Source organism: Trichoplusia ni, chromosome 20, assembly GCF_003590095.1.
Source record: "Trichoplusia ni isolate ovarian cell line Hi5 chromosome 20, tn1, whole genome shotgun sequence".
In the NCBI taxonomy this organism is placed as follows: Eukaryota; Metazoa; Arthropoda; class Insecta; order Lepidoptera; family Noctuidae; genus Trichoplusia; species Trichoplusia ni.
In genome coordinates, this window is record NC_039497.1 from 2,652,952 (window position 1) to 2,673,076 (window position 20,125).

Below are 20,125 nucleotides of genomic sequence, written 5' to 3' on the forward strand. Positions count from 1 at the left end.
CCTTAAATTTAAAGGAAAATCTATAAGACCTTGGTCATACCTGCTGTCCTGTATGGATCAGAGTTTTTGGCGACAGCAGAGATGAGAATGTTAAGAGCAATGTGTGGTGGTCCGATAGCGGATAGGGTGAGAAATGAGCATGTAAAGGGAAGTTTGGTATGGCCATTTGCCATGTCCATTTGGTGTGGTATGGGCATGTTATGCGGAGGAATGAGAATCATGTGGTGAGGAAGGCGTTGAGCATGGATGTGGATAGTTATTGGGGAAGAGGACGAAAAAGGAAACGATGGATGGATTGTGTAAAAGACCATATGGCTGCAAAGAGTGTTGCTTGTGAGATGAACTCGAAAGTATGGAAGAAGAAGACATGTTGCGCCGACGCCCAATAAAAAATTGGGATGAGGGCAGGGGGAATGATGATTTGTAATACCTAGTTGTAGTCGTGTCGGGGCTTAAAAAAACAATAAAACAGCCTGTAAATTGGACACTATTTATTTTTTCCAAAATGACGTTGCAATACATAACGGCTCATACCATCACTAATACCTACACAAGCAGCCTTATAATACCTAACACAACGATAGCATTTACAATCAAACGCATAAGAAACCACACAAAGCCCCTTTCAAAAAATCGTACAATTTTTACTAACAACAAGGATAAAACTTTACTATATTTGATCCTAATATTTCGATTAGTTTAAGACGAAAAGGAGACATTTCTCGAAGGGTCCAGTGCTTTGCCGATCTTGGTGAGTCTACCTGCAGAAGGTAGCCACACAGTCAGCTAGGAATATTAGTACTAGCAAGTATTAAAAACAGATCGGGACTTGAGACTAAAGAGTATTTACGACACTCGTCACAACCATTCAGAAAACGAACTCTTGTACCAAAATCCTGAAAAGTTAGAGACCAGACAACTGAACATTCTTAAAACACACACCGGCAAATAAAGATATTTGTTGAGAGTTCGAAAAAACCGTTTAATTATCGAAAGTGTCACAAATACTGATGCGTCTAAAGATACTTTTATTTTATTCGGAAATCCTTTAGAGTAAAACTATACAATCAAATTGAAAGGTAGCTCACTGGCGAGGCTTGCTTATGCGGTAACCCATCGCTCTTCTCTCGGTTACTTTAACTGGTATTCTCAACTTAAGTAAACCGAATTGATGTACTGGCTAAAATAGGTGAATAGATATTCCAGGGGTGAATATAGACGAAAATGTTAGAGAAGCTATCGGGATGGTCGTATATGATGGGTTTACATGAAAACATTCGTCTTGATCATTCGTAAAACATGTTTAGAAAAGCTGTTGGTATGAACACACCACATATAAATCTATTGACCTCGTTTAGCGGTACACAAATTTCCGTCCACTGGCTGCGTGTGGTCAGGGGTTATCAAAGAATGATTTACAGGCGCATTCTTGTAGGTCGTTGTCACCCTCGCCGTCGCCGGTGCTGGAGACGGTGCGGCGCAGGGTCTGGACCTGCGTCTGCAGCCCCAGGATGCGGAGCTGAGCCTGCTCGAAGTTCTCGTTCAGGCGCCGGATCTGGCACTGCATGCGGACTTGCAGCTGGTGGATACAAACACGTTTTAGTATTGCTTTCGACTAAATATGTACTTATTTCTCTGAAAGTTGGCTAAAATTGCTTTTTCTTATTAGATACTATTTATTTTTGGAAACAAAGAATGGAAATAATAAAATGAAATATCTTACTTCTTCGCGATCTTTTTCGGCTGTTCTAACTTGTGCTCTGGAGGTGGCCAATTGTTTCTCTAGTTCAGCTATAGTTGTCTGCATACATCTGGGGATAGCAGTTAAAAGGATAAATTAAATAATCTGTCAAGTAACTTAACATAGTGAAGTCATCTTAGACAGAGACATCATCATCACCATCATCTAGGTTAGGGTCAGCTTCCAGTCTTACTTAATACAGCTATGTACTAGTGTTGTTACAAGGAGCGACTGCCTATCTGACCTTAACCCAGAAAGACAACAAGACACGGGCAAGTGTAACACGTAACCCCTTAGTCAGACCGGTTGTCGGATTCTGACTACCCATAACGACTGTCAAAGATGTGTAAGTAATAGCGGGGATCCACGATCTAACGTTAAATGGCATTATGACAATTGGCCACCCATCCACGGATCGACCGTATCAAGTGTAGCTTAACCCACGAGCTGATAAGCTATTTAGTAGTGGTTAAGAGACGTGTCTGAAAAACTGTGCTAGGACTGTAAGGAAGACTGTAAGGGGTAGGTTAGGAGGTAGGTTAGCGTAGGAGCTAAAGATCACAACCCCGGTGAGGCCAAAGCGTGTTCATAATATTGCAATTAAACCTAAAACAAGCCTTTAGTGATACTCTTAGGCTCCCTTTTGAAGTCGTCACGACAAGACGGTCACACCTGTTTGAAATGCTAAACGCGTTTGCCATTATCTTTTGAAGCTCAAGCTCCCTAAGTAAAGTTTTAGTCCAGCTCGTTTATTGCTGGCGCATAAATACTTTTGTATCGTGGGGTTACACAAACATAGTCACATGCATGAGGACACCCATCTGTGCAGTCTTCAAAGCACACTAGACATTCGTTCTAGTGTGCAACATCACGCTAGGTATTAGTTGATACTAATACCTAGTGGACCTAGTGGATGATGATAATGATTCATCATCATCATCAGCCTTTAGTAGTCAGTAGTAAAGTGATACATATATGTTGTATTAATTCGTACAATAGTTCTACTTATTCCATAGACTGTTTTATCCTAATAATATAGTGAGGATGAATATTGCCCTAGTACATGGTCTCAACTATCGCATTTTAGTTTAACATGCTCAACGCGAACATGTGGACCTGTGTCACATTAATGATTAAAAAAAAGACCTAATTTCTTTTCTTCTTCGCCCCAACTCATTCGGAGTTGTCCTCGTCGTCGCTTTAGGGATGTATACCACAAAAAATGGATGAAAGAAGCAATAGATCGGACAGTGTGGAAAAATCAAAGAGACTTTTGCCCTGCAGTGGGATAGTAAAAGCTAAAACATCTTTTTTTCAAGCAGATGTTACGATATGATGACTTACTTGCGTATAGTCTCGGAGCGCTCGTTAGCCCGCTGCAGCGCGCGCGCCGCCTCGTCCCGCGCTCGGTCCAGCTCGCCGCCGATCTGCGCGCACTCGTGCATCTTCTCCTGCAGACGCTTCTCGTTGGCTAGCACCGCTTCTTCCATACGTATTACGTTCGACCTACGTGCGGTATGATGTAGGTTAATATCGTTAAAATCTACTATTTGCTTCTGTCTGTCCATCTAGGCTAGATGTCTAGATGTCTAGATGATCTACCTATACATATTTGTTCGTTAGTCTTTCTTTCTCTCTGTCTGAAGATTAAACAGGGGGACAAAAGACAGATGGTTAAAATTGCCTCCTTTCCGAGAATACTCAGTGATATCAGGATTGGAACAAAGAAGCATACATGACACAATTGCCGAGATCTCAAAGCTAATAGAAGAAAACTCCTCCAGTCCCCACATCATCAGTGGCCTCCAACATCGAGGACAGATCAGATGATTGAACCAGCAGCCATGTTAGTTTCTGATATTCGCACTAGCGCTGATGGCTAACAAGGCTTATACGGGAGTGACAACGTCGGTGGCAATGTCTGCAAACAAATTGTGTTCCATCTACTAATGTTCCCAATATAAAAGCAACGTGAAGCATACTTGAGCCGGTCGATCTCGGTCTTGAGCGTCATGTTGGTCTCCGTTAGCTGCGCGATCCTCTGTTGCAGCATCGCCATCTGCTTGTCGTCCGCGGTCTTCTCCTGCGGCTTCTCCGATGGCTTTAGGCTGTTGTGCAACAGTACGTGGACCTGGAACATGCATATGGTTCCTCGTCACGTGATTGTGAGCAAATCTAATAAGACTGACTACGGCGGACAATTTTCAGACAGCTTCCAAAAAAAGATTGCGATGATTCCATGGTAAATTAAGTGTGCAAGTTCTTTTAGAATCCCAAAAAGAAATTACTTTGGTCATGTTTACGGTTTTATTATTCAGAAGGCGTCAAATATAATCCCTACTAATATTATAAATGCGAAAGTAACTCTGTCTGTCTGTCTATTTGTCTGTCTGTCTGTTACGCTTTCACGTCTAAAATGATGAACTGATTTTAATGAAATTGGGTATAGAGGTAGAGTTGACCTTGAGAAAGAACATAGGATAGTTTTTATCCCGGATTTTTGAAGAGTTCTCTTGGAAACGCGATATAACCGACATCGACGCGGGCGAAGCCGCGGGTGAAAAGCTAGTTAAATATATGTCACACGTAGAGCACTACATGGTAACTTAAAAATAACATCGTGAAGAGGAAATTTTAGACGTAAATGAAATCTGCAAGTAGGATGTATTTTACTAAAGCATCATGTCTTTTTGAGACCGTTGAAATCGACATTCCCTATCTGAAAACATTGAGAGGAAAATCTCTTTTAAAGTGCAATCACTAAGGTAGAGGCCTATTGACGATGCAAGATACTTTGATCCCGAGTGGTGCGACACCACAATCCAATACACACCACACTCCCATATTTATCTCATACCAGCTCCTTGCTCTCACCTTTTCCCTCGCGCAGTTGAGCTCCCTCGCCAGCTGCTCAGCGTTGTGCTCGGCGATGGCCTGCGCTTGCTGGGCGTCCTTCAGGCGCATCTGCGTCGCCTTCAGCAGGTCCGGGATCGGAGACAACTCTTGCAACTTCTCTTGGAACTTTAGCTACGGGTAAATGGTAAATCAAGAATGACTTTTATTGTCAAAAATAATTTGTGGAGCACATTAAAATTTCCAACATTATGTTTATTGTGGAAAATGTTACTAATCAAGCAATTATCGAATGCGGTGCACGTAATTGAACTCCTCCGAAACAGCTTGAACGATTCTTATGAAATTTTCTGTGCATATTGGGTAGGTCTGAGAATCACAAACACATCTATTGTTTTCATACCCTTTTTGTTATAACAACACTTCCTGGGTCAGTAGTGGTATAGTGGTAGTAGGTCAGTAGTAGTGGTATTATACTTGCGATTCATTGTCCTGAAAGAGCCATTTACTACTGTAGAAAGAACATAGAGGATCAAATCTTTCTAGGAAATAGACGAAGAAACCAAAACAATAGAACGAAAATTCTAGTAAAGTGAAAATATTGTAAAATTTAATAATTTTTCCGCTTTCTTCCATTACCTTCAGGCCAAAGTAAAACGAAGTAATCTATAAAGATTTACGTAATGGTTTCCTTTTGCAAACATTATGTGGGTGACACATTTTTTCAAGTTCAAGTTCCTAATAATTTATTCGTATAATATAAAGGGGTACCACAAAAAAAACATGATTGAATAGGCAAGAGAATATACAAGGGGTGCGTTCGTAGGGGTTGCGTTTCGGCACTTGGACGCCTAGATGTCGCTACTATCTTCGCGAAGCGTGCAAATTCCATCCCAAAGAAAAGTACGATTTATATCCGAATAAATAACCAAAAGCTGTTTTTTATTCTCTGTAGGGAAACATAGATGTTACAAAAAACTAGTTACATTATTGATTGTATTAAATTGTATGTACAACAAAGGGGAAAAATGCTCAAACTAAGCAAAAAAGATGAAGCTTTTCTTTAATCATATCGTGTGTTGTTTAGTGTCAAACGATGCAAAAAAATCCAATAATTCAAAATATCGCAAATTTATTATCAATTTTCTCGAAACAATTGACTAAATTGGCAAAATACGTTAATTTTTCCGAGCTTCCCTTTTTCTAACTAGATGGCGTTGGGATCGAATTAGATCGCGTTATGGTTTGGTTACACCGCGCTGTATAAGTATCCTCCGGCCGGTCGCTACTTCATTCAATAGACGTTGCGAACTCGTATTGGGAAAGCGAAGTCGCCAAGCGAATCCGCTTGGATATTTTTTGTAATAGCTGTACTCACGCAAGTGATGTCAGCTATAGAATCCATGTACACTACTATGCCTTATGGGCATTAGAGACGAATGGCCATGTTTTAATAAAACATGGCATGTTCGTGTCTTGACGGCTATTTTGTGTAAGTTTTGTCACACGTTGATAACGTTCGACAGAACTTTCGAAACAGCTGAAAAATATTTCACATGTACATATGAGAAACTCCTGCGATGAAATTTATATTATTGGTTGTTATTTTGGATACGAAGCAGACATTATTAAGTCAAATGGTATTTAAAAAGCGAATTCCTTTGTTTAAATTTGTGTATTAATTTTTTTTATATCGTGGCGACTCTTTTCGTTATTTCCTGTAGCTTATGTAAGATTATAGCATCAAATACTTGCATAGTTTTAGGAAAGTTTAGGTTAGGAAAAGAGTTTGGCTTTTCGAGTTAAAGCAATCCATTTTTTTTGGGATCATTAAAATCATCGTTTTAAGTTATTTATGGTAATTTTTGCCGTAATTTAACCACGAAGCACCGTTGTTTGTAATAATTTCAACAAAACTGGATGATTTTTCGTTATTCCGAACATTTTTACATACATTAATAGCGTGCTGTCCTAATTATTTTTTATTTCTTTTTATTAAGTAATACAACTTCTGTGAACTTAATACTAACCGGGAGAGTTTTCAATTAAATTTAGAGCATTGCAACTAGTTTAAAGTACCGATAAAAAAACAAACGAGGATTTAATATTTATTATCTCCTTTCTATATATCCTTATTAAATATATCCGATATATATCCTTGAGTTAAAAAAGCCATGACTCTAGACATCCTCTGGAAATTAGAATACTTATAGCCATAGCCCAAGTGTATCCAAGCAAGATAATGGCAATTATTTAGAATTCCACCTGATGAAACCCTGCTAAATGAACACCCAAAGAGGTTAAAAAGAGCATTTCAGAATTTTAAGGAGGCTAATTCTCATGGACTTCCTCCGCCTGGGGAGAGGTGGTGGGGCGTGCTGGACTCTTACTGGCAAAAATCTTCGTAGTGTGGCTCGTCGCACGTAAGCATACGGGACCGCGGGTATCCAAACTATTCCGCAGCCCCGCACTAGTGCTGGCCCGGTCAGTCCAAGCCTCGTCTCGTACACGGGGTAGTACGGTGTATGCCTTCCCCATGCATCAACTCAGGTGCGCGCGCTGCAATCATGCCTCTGCCTCGGTTCCATGTACTAGCGGGCTGGGTACCCAGGTCCCTCGCCCCTGGACCTATTCATAGGGGCTGGAAAAGGGTGTTGTCCACCCTTCTCTTGCGCCCGGTGCGTGTACTGAGACTGCGGAAGGGACTCGAGATCTCCCTCTCCCGCTCCGCAATTTCCTTCTGAGTCGTTAAGTCCTCGCAGACAAACATCACCGTATCCCTCGACTCTGCGCTACCGACCATCTTCCGCACTACGGCCGGCAGCGACAGATCGCGTCCTGCTTCACTTGTGGACACCATGCTGCTCCTCACAAGCCACACACTCGGAAAGAGTGTGTTGCGCCGTGTCCTCCCCGCAAAGGACGCAGTGGTGGCACCGAGCGTCCGGCTCTCTGTTTATGCGATACAGGTACTTGCCGAAGCATCTGTGCCACGACAGCACCTGCGTCACCCTGAGTGACAGGGAGCCGTGCCTTTTTCCGAGCCAGTCGACGAATACCGGCTGGATCGCCTCGATAGTTGCGAGGCCGGCAGCAGGCCCAGGAGCCGGATACAGTTCACCACCAGTGACACACAGCAGCCGCTTCTCTGTACGAGCTTCTCCGGGCAGTGACCTCCGCATAACGGTCAGCGCCCGACAGGAATTCATCTCTCAACACAGCCGATGTTCCACAGGAGCGGCTCTAAGAACACCGCACGACATGAAGTGCCGACCGGCATCGTCACGTACCGGTACCCGATAGGTTTCGCATTTACCCTCCAGATTAGCCATTACTGTACGGCGGAGGTAGGGCGGCACACGATGGTGTTTCAGGGCATCCCGAATGCAACTCCAGGGCTGTTGGAAGGCTCTCAGGCGTAGCATGGCGTCTATTTTGGGGCGCCCCGATGAAAACCATATTGGTTGTTCCAATTTCGACCGGAAGGACCACTAATTAGTAGATCGGGTAGAACGGATTGGACAAAACCGAAACTCAGCGCAGAGCACGCAGGACATAGTGGAGCATACGGTGGACTACGCCCCCGCCAGGGCGACACATGGCTGTGTCTTCTTTCAGTGACTTATCGCGGTCGGCCCTGGTACAACATGATCTGGGACGAGAAGGAATGGGGAGTGTCTGTCCTATCTGAAGTGCTGTCATGCTGGGAAAGACGCGAGCTTCGGCGCCCAGTTGCTGCGGGAGTCGGAAACACATGACGACTCCCGGCCTCCAGTAGGTGTGGAGGAAAGTAAACAGCTCTCGAAATCATACCTTCCAATCAATTTTAATTTAATACGTTACTCATTCTCTAGCTGATTGAATCAGAGTTTGTTTTTGATTCCCTTAAAAATAATATCAAAAATACAAATTTACTAGCAAAGCCGTACCCACCAAATGAACAGAGTTTCTGACTACGCCCAACAGTGGACAATTCCCCAACATCTAAAACAACTTACTTTGACTTTCTGTATCTCAAGGTTGATCTGTTCACTGATCCTGGTATTGTCCATGTCCATCATGTCCATTTGTCGGCGCTGCTCCTCCACTAGTTGCTGTGCTTGCAGGTACTGCGACAGAACGAGATTGGCGTACTTTAGTATAGTTATTTCATTATGGAAGGCAGGTGAAAACCAAGTATAGCTATAACAATCTAAATCGTTGGTAGTATTTACTTTAATAACGAGTCAAAACCTCTTAAAAAGATTGCACCTTGTAGACACATTAAAATATTAAATATCTCCTATACGTACGCTTCATAAAAATTCTTTACTTCTACTTTAATCGTGCATCAACTCTTACACTAAACCAAATTTTTCAGTTTCACGTTTGATAAACAGTGTTAAATAGTTTCATCAAACTCGGGAGACCCACCTTCACCCTGTAGTCCTGCAGCTGATCGTTCTGCTCCTTCATGAGGACCCGGAGCTCGTCGATCTCCTCGCGCGCCTCCCGGTAGCACTGCTTCAACGACCTCACGTTCACCTCCTGCTCGAAGGCCTGCTCCTTCGAGCCCAGCAGCATGTTCGTGTGAGTCGCCAGCCCTTCAAACTTCATCTCCAGTTCCCTCAGCTTGTTCTGTACTTCTCGATGCTGGCATTTCTCCTTTTCTAGCTCTTCTTTCTTTTTCACGAGTTCAGATCTAAGCATTGCGCACTGTTGGTGGAATTTTGCCATTTAGTTTACGACAAAAAATATTTTTTAAACTGCTATAACGTGCTACTAAAATTGTCTAGCCAATACTTTCGTAATGATATTTCTCTTCATTCTAATGTTGATCTACTTTAGAAAAAAAAATATGTTTCAGAAACTATCACCGGGCCCAATACTTACTCCAAACAACCGTATTAGCGCATACGTACCTGGTTTGGTGTCTAGATCAGTTTAAAATGCAAGAGCTGTGCCCGATAAATGGCGATAGGTGTGGTTGATAGCAAAGTTACTAAAGTCAACTTTCATTGAATCACAATTCTGACTCTCTCGATGATTTTTGCTGAGAGCAGGAATAGTATTCTTTATACGAATGCTGATTACTGACAGCTAGTCTGGTGTTGGGTAGAAGTTGTTACCAGTACGAAACTGTCTCGGAACTTCGTCAGAACCAAAGGTATTGTCAGCCGCTAGCAGTGTCATTGTGTCACTGTGGTTAGTATACTGCTCCTTTCATAATTAGCCAAATCTAATTTCGTTTGTTTTTCAAAAGTTAAAAAAATCTGATCCAAATCCGAAATAAAATGTGGGCAACCCTTTCGTGTTCTTATAATTTGGTACTATCAATTGATATTTGTTTTGTCGGTAATGCTTTTCAAGTGCATGACGGTTGACAAGACTGGACGGTTCGAAATCTTGTATGCCAGCTCTGGTTTAGGAAAAAGCAAACAATCTAGCAACTCTAGGATTTCTAAGCAAGGGAGTAATTAACGAGCTCTTGTCGAACAGGAACGACCAAGGAGTCTGAATACTTTAGTGCGATGCGAATATTAGGGCTAGTTTTGTGTTGCCCTGATGGTGACCACGATCCTCAGATTTGAGGGACTGATATGAAGAGAGAGTACGATGCGAATCGCGTAGCCGGTAAAGACAAACGACGGTAACAGCTGATAGCAACTGACTCTTCCTTTGGTTCATACGCGGCCTTATCAATACTCTGAAGATGTCATCCCAATTCGAGTACCTCTGCAACTTTTGTTTTGAAGCATTCTTCTGTCTGTCGTAGCTGTATAGTTAGTTTCTGCACTTCTCGTTCGGCGGGTGTCTGGAAGTCCAAAGTCACATGAATAAGTATCGTTACGGTCCTGTGCTGCTATTACTGGCATAGTTTCAAAACGGTTTACTTTGTAATATGCTGACAGTGACAAAACCTGAAATCATAGCCACAATTGGGGTTGGCTTTCAGTACAGTTACCAGATTCAGCTAAGTACTAGTTTAAAAGAAGCGACTGCCTACCTGACCTCTTCAACCCAGTTACCTGGGCAGCACCACCACGTCAAGCGTATACAAAATAATAAGGCTTGAATGGCTCCGAGAAAACTATGAATTATATGATGTTGAAACCGTTTTGGCTGGCCATATATTAATAAACCCGATTGTACCTAGTCGATATCATGCAGTATCCTTACCGGTGGTGCACTGGGATTGCATGGTGCGGGGCAAGGTGGGCACACACCGCACTGAAATAGAAGTAAAAAGAGTGAGAAAATATTATTTTTTATTTATTTGTTACAAAATGTCCGTGACACATATTGTCCATGAAGAATAACGAAAATTTTGAGTGAATGATATGTACGGATAGAGTTTTCGTTTATTTATCCAAAACTTCAGAATGTATGCTATGATACTTTTAAAGATCCCTTTAATATAGTAAGAACTTACAGCTCTAGTCATCGGAGGTACGGGTGGTCCCCCCTGCAAATTATAAGCAAACACATCATTATTTAAAACATGTCAAAAATTGGAAGACGTTCTGAAAGAAAAAAAAACATTTGGCGTTCTATTCTTGATTTGGAGTATTAGTTACTGCAAAAACAACAAACGAAAAATAAATTCAATTAGGACATAGATAACAAAAGAAAAAATACAGTAGTTGATGAACGAGAAATCCCCAATCTTAAAATAGACAAAGCTATCGCCATTCATCGCTCACTAACTGGACGTCACGCTATTAAAACCAAGAACTTTGAATCGAACAATGATTATTTGGGGCCTGTAGACAAGTTTCATTACTGTCTATCGCTCAAATGTATTCAACTGACAAGTCGAATTCACTTCACTTATCGAAAAAGAATATCACTTTTACAAATTTGTATTCAAGTCTTCGTTCTCTGTTATAATGGGATCTGACATTGTCCAGGCCCTCAGAACATTGGTTGGAGCATCGTGATTGGTTGTTTCAGTTGCCGCTAGCTACCGGTTGGTCGAAGCAAGTGTTGGGCCCGGAGCTGTTGCCGCCGCGGCAGGCGCTGCCGGCAGCCCCCTTCACCTGCTCCATCTCTTGGCGAATATGGTGGACTTCGGATTCCAAACCACCTAACTGCTTCTCCTGCAAGAAAAATAACTAATATTTTTTATCTCTGAAAGTTATCGGGTGAAAGAAAATTTCAATAGACAAGCTTACATTACAAATTCAGAAAAGACTAATTTTCAGTCATTATATACCAAAGGTCTACATATAATTTGGTTTGTTCTTGTCCATTCTTTCCTATGGTAAGGATGGATGGATCCCCAAACACCCATTTTAGATGAAAGTTCTCAATGAGGCCTGTGCATGTCGGACCTGTGTTCCCATTGTAAAAAGGAGTAGGTCTCTTGTCAGGAAGTTACTCCGTGAATTCAAAGAGTCAAGTAATACCCATGGTATAGTGGAAGTATCGAAAAATTAGAAACTGACATTTCCTAATGAAACTCCTGGTCAGTCACATGACGACCCAAAAAGCAGGCAACTCCCGAAAGTGTTTCGGAATGAAATGAAATATTTGTTTATAGTACTGCTCTGCCGCAATACTGCAAATAGGATGCATTTTATAACTTAACCGTATTGGTTGATAAAATGAATTTGAATGACCGTACCAATTGTACTGTAGAACTCCTGTAAGTCTCTAGTTTGCTAAAAAGCTCATCAGCGTGTGTTGTATCGACAGATTTTTCTTTCTGAAAACAATCAATTACTTTATTCAACTCACATACTATATAACAATACTAGCATTTTCATCACCCACTGCTAAGCATACTCTCCTATCTCCTTCTTCCCATACAGTTCAGTTTTTAGCACAAATCACTTGGCGGTTCTAATATTTTGAATCCAGGTTATCTGTAAGTCTTTTTTTTTGAATATTCTCTTTGTCAGAATAATTAAGGTGGTACACAAAACCTTTGAAAAATAATATCCCAAAAGACCTTGCGTATGTTTGGATCGAACCATCTCCGTGCAAACAGGTCATAAATCGAAGACAGGACATTAGCCTAGATTACAATAAAATCACCTACTCATATAACATTACAATAAAATCTCAAGACTAGACAAAAAATCTCAACGATGAGAGAAATACGCGAGTTGTACCAAACCGCACTGGCATTGAAAGTGCTGCATCAACTCACACGATACCTCTCGCACCGTCTTATTGAAGCTTTAAAGTAAAAAAACAATCTCACCAGATCGGAATCTAGTTGACATGTGGAGTCTTGAATCAAGGTAGTAGCATCACCCTGGGAGATAGGAAATAGATAATCAGTTGCCTTTATAATTTTTATACGTGGTGGTATGCTTACAATAGGGTATTTGATAAAAAGTCCGTCACACAGATCTCCAAAAAATGAAGGAGTAACCATGATTGACTTGTAACGTCACTTACCAGTGCGCTTTTCACTATCAAGTGATGTTTTTAGCCCCCCTAACAAACTTAAGTGCCTTAATTATGTTTTTAGTCATCGTCATCAGCCCATATACGTCAACTGCTGGACATAGGCCTCCCAAATAACACGCCATCGAAATCTATCTTCGGCTGCTCGCATCCAGCTCCTGCCTTGCGCAGATTTTGACTCCACCGTGCCCGTGCCTGAGGACATCCTACACTACGTTTGCCGCGAGGCAGTCTCCTCTCGAGAACTCGTTTACTACAACCTATTAAATACCTTTTAAAAACCTGTCTGACTACAACAGATTTATATTGTTAGATTTGGTCAAATACCCTATCAACACACGGTATTTCTAATTGTCTGAATGCTGTAAAAGATCACTCAAACTCTCAAACCTTGCACGAAGAGATAACAAACATACACACTCACAAACTCTGTCCTTGTGGTAATAAACTTCATTCAGAACATATGACTGATACTGTCCCAGTATTAGCCTTGAACGAAATCTCTCGAATCTCAATCCGTTCAACGATTACTACGGTAAAAAGTTGTCTAGGTTCGCCAACTGAATGACGATCATCAGTGAAAGACTCTGCGGTGTCACCTTGGGATTATTCTTATCCAGCTTCTCGTGAAGCAGACAGTTCTCCCTGTTCATGAGTTTCAGTTCCCCCTGCAGCCTCTTGATCTGAGCCCGGCACGTCTCCAGATTCTGGTCCTTCGTCATCAACTCCTTATATAATATATACCTGTCAAAACGTACCTGTTTGTATCCATGGCTACGTTCAAGTTTTCTTTAATATAACATTGTATTTTTATTGATTTTGTTGTTATGATGTTTTGTTGTTGTTCATGGCGGTGATCGGATGATTTACTGAATGTGACGTTTGACGTCTCGATCAACGGTTCCAAGTTTGAATATTTTTTCTAGTGACAGTTTTCGGCCAGGTTTGTAGTGAAAACTTTTTTCTCAGCGAATCGGAAACATTTTAGGTCACGTCTATTATCATCATTAATATTTTTTGGATAGACAAATGCATCATGTATAATTTTTGCTACAACGTTTTTAGGAACCAAAACGTGAGTTGTAATACAGAAAACGTTAGGCCATGATCAGAAATTGCCATTTACAGACTTAAAACACCTAATCTATCAGGAGATACGAATGTTTCACTTCATCTAGGTAGGCCTTTGTTTCAGCCAATCCTTGGTTTAATGACAACCGTTATCAAAAGTCTTCTACAAATTTCTACCAGGGCTTGTAGACAAGTTACATTTGCCCAAACGCAAACCCTAAATTTAATTGCTTCAATTATACTGAACCAGAATCAGCTGGCAAAATCATGTACTTATGGAAAGAGAATTCGGCTCTAGGTATACATAGATTTGAAGTTTCTTCTTCGTTTTCTACTCTAATGCTCGATGTAACATTGTCTAGGCCCTGAGAACTACTCAAAATCAATATTCTAAATAACCTCTTGACTTCTAAATCAGCGTTATCGGCGGCAAGTTTCTCCTGCATGTCGTAGCTCTCACTTAGCTTGCGAGTCAGGTCAATTTCCTTAAAAGAAACACAAGATCGGTTACAATTGTATATTTTTGCTATTTTTTTATGGCTAACATGGATTTTGTGTTTAATGATATTTGCGTCTGGGACATGTTTGGGCACGTACGGATTTGCTTCTGGCTGGCGGCTCGCAGACCAGGAGGCCGCCGCCGCCGGAGCGCGCGCCCGCCAGCAGCACCGCCGGGTGACTCATCTTCATCTCGTGGTACAGGGCTTGCTCTACGGGAGAAACGAGAAAGTGATGATGGCGATGTGTCAACGTAACAGAAAAACGATATACAGATATATATATATACATAAACGATGAACAGCTTTTTTTACAACACTTGTGATATTAACAAATTACAATTGTTGGTTTTACGTTGTCTATTTCACAAGGAAGTTTTATGGTTTCTCTCTAACTTGATCAAATTATGAAGACTTGGATGTTCGAAAACATCAACTATCTTGGAAGAAAGGAATCAGAAGATGTATATGAGAGAGCAATATATAATGATAATACTTTATTGCTCAAAGGAACAAAAAAAGAAACAATACATATTACATAGATCTGTTTGCATATTTTGTGAATGATGTCCCCCAAGCTAGGAGAATCCTGTATTATAGGGGGCATCCATTCGTCTGTTATTACAGTTTTATCAAACTATGAACCAATCATATGACGTGAATATATCTCTGTATAACTCGTTCCCCTAAATGCCGTGTTACCGTATGTGCTGGCGGGCATGTAGTCGCGCGGGCGGCGCGCCGTCACCTCGCCGCCCACCAGCCGCTGGATACTCTTCGTCATGCGGTCGAAGCGCTCCATCTCACGCAGCAGCAGCTCGTTCCTCTCGCCCAGTTCCTTCACGTCCGCCTCGGTTATTGTCGTTTTCTGTTCAAATGTTTCCACCAATTGGGTAATTGTGAAATTGATGTTCTGTACCTCATAAATTGGGAATTTAGGCTTGGACATACAAATCAAAATGATTTTGCGATATGTTTTAACATAAACCAAATATAGTATATATATAAAGCTGAAGAGTTTGTTTGTTTGAACGCGCTAATCTCAGGAACGACTTATCCAAATTGTTCAACAACAACTATTCAACAAAAAAACTATTCAACACAAAAAAATCTTTTTGTGTTGAATAGACCATTCATCAAGGAAGGCTTTAGGCTATAAACCATCACGCTGCGACTAATAGGAGCGAAGATACAAAGGAAAATGTGAAAAAATAGGGCAGGTATAAATCATAACTTATATCTTCTACCCACGGGCACGAAGTCGCGGGCAACAGCTAGTATAGTATATTCGTAGCGAGGAAACTGCTATTTATGGATAAAGTATGTCTATTACTTTCTAAAATATTTAAACGATTACTACCAGGACGAAAAGCATGCGCCTGCACAAAAAAAGTGGAAATCGCGTACAACTACATTTGATATTCAATAAAATCAGGCAATTCGACACTCAAAAATGAATACAAAAACGGGCATCATTAAATGGCACAAACCTTCTGTATCTCCAGAAGTCTAGCCCTTGAGTCCCTGATGATCCTGGTGCTCTTCCTGGCGTCGTTGTGGATCTCTCGGATCTGACGCGACAGCGGTTCGTCAGGATCCGGCATTAAAGGCGAGCCTGGGAAATTGCTCGTGAATTATTATACCTAAACTATCTCAATTTAAGAAAATAAACGATTGTGCTTATGAACTCCCCAAGTCAAGCGAGGGGTGAATAAGTGACATTGTGGGTTTGACGTGGTGATCTCATCTACACAAATAAGCAACTCCAAATTCCGTTATTCCTCCAGGTCGTACGTTACAGTAACAACTTTAGGTGCACGGATCCAAAATACTCCTATGGAGAAGAACAACTCTCCATAAGTTACATTTTTTTAATATTAATATTAACAAAGACGTGGCCGATGAGTACGGTATTTTATTATGCACATACTAATGTAACACTAGCTGTTACAACTTCTGCAGCGTGGATACGAAGATACGTTTTAGGACTTATGGACTACAGCGCTCGCATCTTCTCTCAGATTTTGTGACATATTTCGTTACTCCTCCCCTCTGGTGATTGAATTTCTATTTGTAATGAATACTTACATGATCTTGATTTCTGAAACAAAGAATGAATTGCTCAGTAGTTAGTTTGAAAAGAAAATAAACTGTTAAAAAATGTAAATAAACAGATAAAAAATGTACGTAAAAATGTGTGTGACAAATTGTAGGTACCCCACCATACCCACCTTGAATGATAAAGTTGTAAGACCCTTTGCACGTAGAAATTGGCACGAGAAAGGGGAGGCCTATGTCCAGCAGTGGGAGGATAAAGGCTGTGGATGATGATGATGATGATGAAGACCCTTTGCTTAGTCTCGATATTTCGGGGGCAACAGACATATAAAATCTTGAAAGTTTTTACAGTAGGAGGTTTTTAAAGTTTATCTTGTTTCAAAGTTGTAATTGTAACCTCCTTTCGATCACTCTTGCTATTTGATAACAGCTTATAAGATCAAATTGAACTAAAATTTCAAGGCTAAACCACAGTATTGATTACTTACTGTCGCACGAAATCTAAAACCACTAGAGCATGTTCTAATTAGCGTGAGAACTAGAATCCTTACATATCAACAAACTGCTTACTTTCGGCAACGCCTGTCTGTTGCAACATTTGGTCCGTTCCTGGCGGTATCCGGCGCGGTGGCACTCCAGCAGGTCCGTCTTGGCGGACCCCTGCCGCGGCGGCAGCTCCCTCACGCGATGCATCCTGGTGCTCTTGCGAGTGGCGTCGACCGCGGCGACGCTTGCCCGGACTATGACGTCACCGCGCTCCGGGCTTGACACCTGGTCGCCCTGAGCCGTGTCCTGGTCTAACCGGCAAATGCCCGGCTCTGGATCATTGTCTCTGATGATCTAGTTGAAAAGATGATACATTTTCAGCTACTGCAAAAATACCTAATTGCATTTTTTGTGGTCTTTCCCCCGCATTTAGGAATTTAATCCTTGTGTCACTACTGGGGGCTCCTCAAATATTCCAGTCACATGCTAAAAGACACCCAGACTCAGGAGAAGCACTCATAGATCACACATATACTCGTAGTTGTCGTGCACGGGGATTGAAACCGCCAAACGTCGCGCTCAATTTTTTTGACATGATGACTTCAATCAGTCTGAAATTGTGGTATCCTTGTTTGTTTGTTACTTTGAAATATCATCCGCCATAGTAAACGAGGCAATGCTCTCTTTGTTGACCTAAGTCTTCAAATACTTTTTACCTGTACAAAACTCTGAGAGAGCTCAAACGTCACCCTCGCAGGCACAATGAAGTCTAACCTAAGGTTTAGAAGTATGTGCTAATCGACTCTCCAAGGAATTTTATGACTGAAAACCTTCGCTGATCCTTACCAGCTGTGACTCAGAAGCGGACTGCGCATCTAAAGTGGGCTTATCAAACTCGTCGGGCTTCTCGGCCCCCCTGAGGGCTCTCCTGTGGATGTCCGGAGACGAGACCGACTGGTCGACGCTGGACCGTGGGGACTGCTCGACGCGAGCCGCACGATGCTTGCTATAAAATTTCGTAGCCTGGAACAAGAACAATAATAATTAAAGATTTTTAACATTTTTAAATATAGGTTGTTTTTTTATATATATTTAAAAATGTAATTTATATGTTGTTTAGTTTGAATAAAGGAATTAAAGTTAATCTTTCGTTGGGTGTTGTGGTGGTCTTGCGATTCTATGAATGGTTTTGCATGCATCATGCCCAGGTTTGATCGGACGCAGGCAAAGTGACTTTTCATAATTATATGTACCTTCTTAATGATCCTAAGACACTGAATGATGGTGGAGGAAAATATGAGGAAACTTGGATTAAAAATAATGGAACGATCGACAAATGTATATCTTACTTGAAACTTATAGCAAACCGCTAGCTGGTCTAAACTGATGTAACAAAATTGTATTTGAAAAAAATAAATAAAATATGAAGTATTGTTGATATTACATGGTAAACATGACAAGTGCTATAGCCCACTAGATCATTTTAATGTTATACTTCAATAATCAAAAGAGGTTGTTGTTGTCCTAGCCGATTATTTTGAAGTGACTAAGCCCAATATACATGTCTTACGAGTAATCATTATTACGGTTGTTGAGGAGTTGCTTTGTTCCTATTAATTAATGCATGATAATATATACGCGATATTTACTTTTTTAATAAAAACGTGATTATACTGTCTGTCTGACCGTCTGTACTTGTACTGTCCAGGACGATTACTATAATGCTGCAAACGGCTGGACAGATTTCGATAAATTGGGTATGGTGTTAACTATACCTTGGATTAAGACATAGGCTACTATTATCCGACTTACCAAACCGAGAATAATGGTTTTGCAGCTATAACCGAGCAACATCCAGATGAAACCGCGAGTAAAAGCTAGCATAAATATAATTTAGGATACCTTTATGTGTATCAGGCTGCCTAAACTTCTTTTAATGCTTTTATATTTTCCCTAAGATACATATATGCGAAAGAACATTGGTTGACTAAAGAGGAAACCAAAGCGAGCAAGAAGTGAGGTCGAGAATGGCTCAATCAACAGAAATCTAGGAAAAGACTGCGGAAATTAAGAGATCTTTAAGAAGCTACTTATAACTCTCGTGGAAACGTAGCCTTTAGACGTAAAGTACTCTACCTAATCTAGGAGGCAAGTTCCATTCCAACCTGGATCAAAGGACGAATGAGTCTTGACTGCGACACAATGTTTATTAACAAAACCTAGTTAATTAGCACTAATACTATTAAAATACGTTTACCTTCATCACAAAACTCTCGCACTATAAAATATACACTTCCATCAAACAAGAAAATAATTTAAAGGGATAATGTCAAAAACACGCCAAAACCAATATGGCTGACTTTGACAGAGGGACTCGTTTTTCTACGCCTCGCCTTGCCAGCCAGCATTTTGGCGAGCAAATTTTTTCATTAAAAAGAGGTTTTATGCCGACTTAATAAATAGTCATTTTTTCATACTGGTAAGTCAGTTAAACCACGGAAATGTCTCGAACTTGCGACTCCTATTTCAACGCTCTACAGGGTGAGTGGTCGAGTATAAGTCGATGTCAAAGGACTATGTGTCGTGGGTTCAACAGCCGCGTTGGACAAGCATTTGTATGATCCACAAATACTTGGTCTTGACCTTGTGTTAGATTATAGATTTATTATTACACATATAATGATAACGGCGAATAACAATAGAATATCTTGATGCCATTTCTATACCACGGTCTTCTCAAGCTCTGCTTCTATTGATATCGTATCGCAGCGTGATGCTCTGCAGCCCATGTTATAGTTATAGAACCTAATCATAAAAAATCTTATCTAAGAATATTGATCGGTTCAATAAATGCCCTACATCGCTCTTCCGTGAGGTGCTGGCCAGATCACAAATAGCCCAAATGATTGATAAGAGTAGAAGAAACATTAAAACAAAAAATAAATCTATAATCTGCATGACAGTTGATCTGCCAAGTCAGATTGAGCTAAGTACCAGTGTTTCACAAGGAGCGACTGCCTAT

General features: G+C 40.9%; 1 protein-coding gene across 4 annotated transcripts; it reads right to left on the reverse strand.

The window, feature by feature from the left end:
• Positions 1-476: 476 nt before the first annotated feature.
• On the reverse strand, positions 477-19,458 carry LOC113503774 (outer dense fiber protein 2-like). 4 transcript variants are annotated; one of them, XM_026885857.1, is made up of 22 exons: positions 19,361-19,458; positions 17,950-18,126; positions 17,188-17,457; positions 16,648-16,660; positions 16,050-16,174; positions 15,262-15,427; positions 14,660-14,772; positions 14,462-14,547; positions 13,591-13,735; positions 12,783-12,836; positions 12,201-12,281; positions 11,542-11,673; positions 11,007-11,039; positions 10,754-10,804; positions 10,308-10,388; positions 9,008-9,289; positions 8,593-8,703; positions 4,616-4,768; positions 3,724-3,872; positions 3,086-3,247; positions 1,724-1,811; positions 477-1,579 (listed from the first exon to the last, which is right to left on the reverse strand). In XM_026885857.1, exons 1-22 carry the CDS (start codon positions 19,364-19,366, stop codon positions 1,394-1,396), a joined length of 2,664 nt encoding a protein of 887 aa, XP_026741658.1. In that variant the 5' UTR covers positions 19,367-19,458; the 3' UTR covers positions 477-1,393. The 4 variants fall into 4 exon arrangements, with proteins under 4 accessions (XP_026741658.1, XP_026741660.1, XP_026741661.1 ...); XM_026885859.1 differs by lacking the exon at positions 19,361-19,458 and adding an exon at positions 18,453-18,564; XM_026885860.1 differs by lacking the exon at positions 19,361-19,458 and adding an exon at positions 18,357-18,435.
• Positions 19,459-20,125: the final 667 nt, after the last annotated feature.

Coding starts and splice junctions, on each gene's coding strand:
- LOC113503774 (XM_026885857.1), bottom strand. Junction 17,458..17,949: donor CCGCTTCTGAGTCACAGCTG/GTAAGGATCAGC, acceptor CTTTTCAACTAG/ATCATCAGAGACAATGATCC. Junction 11,674..12,200: donor GGAGTTCTACAGTACAATTG/GTACGGTCATTC, acceptor TTTTTCTTGCAG/GAGAAGCAGTTAGGTGGTTT.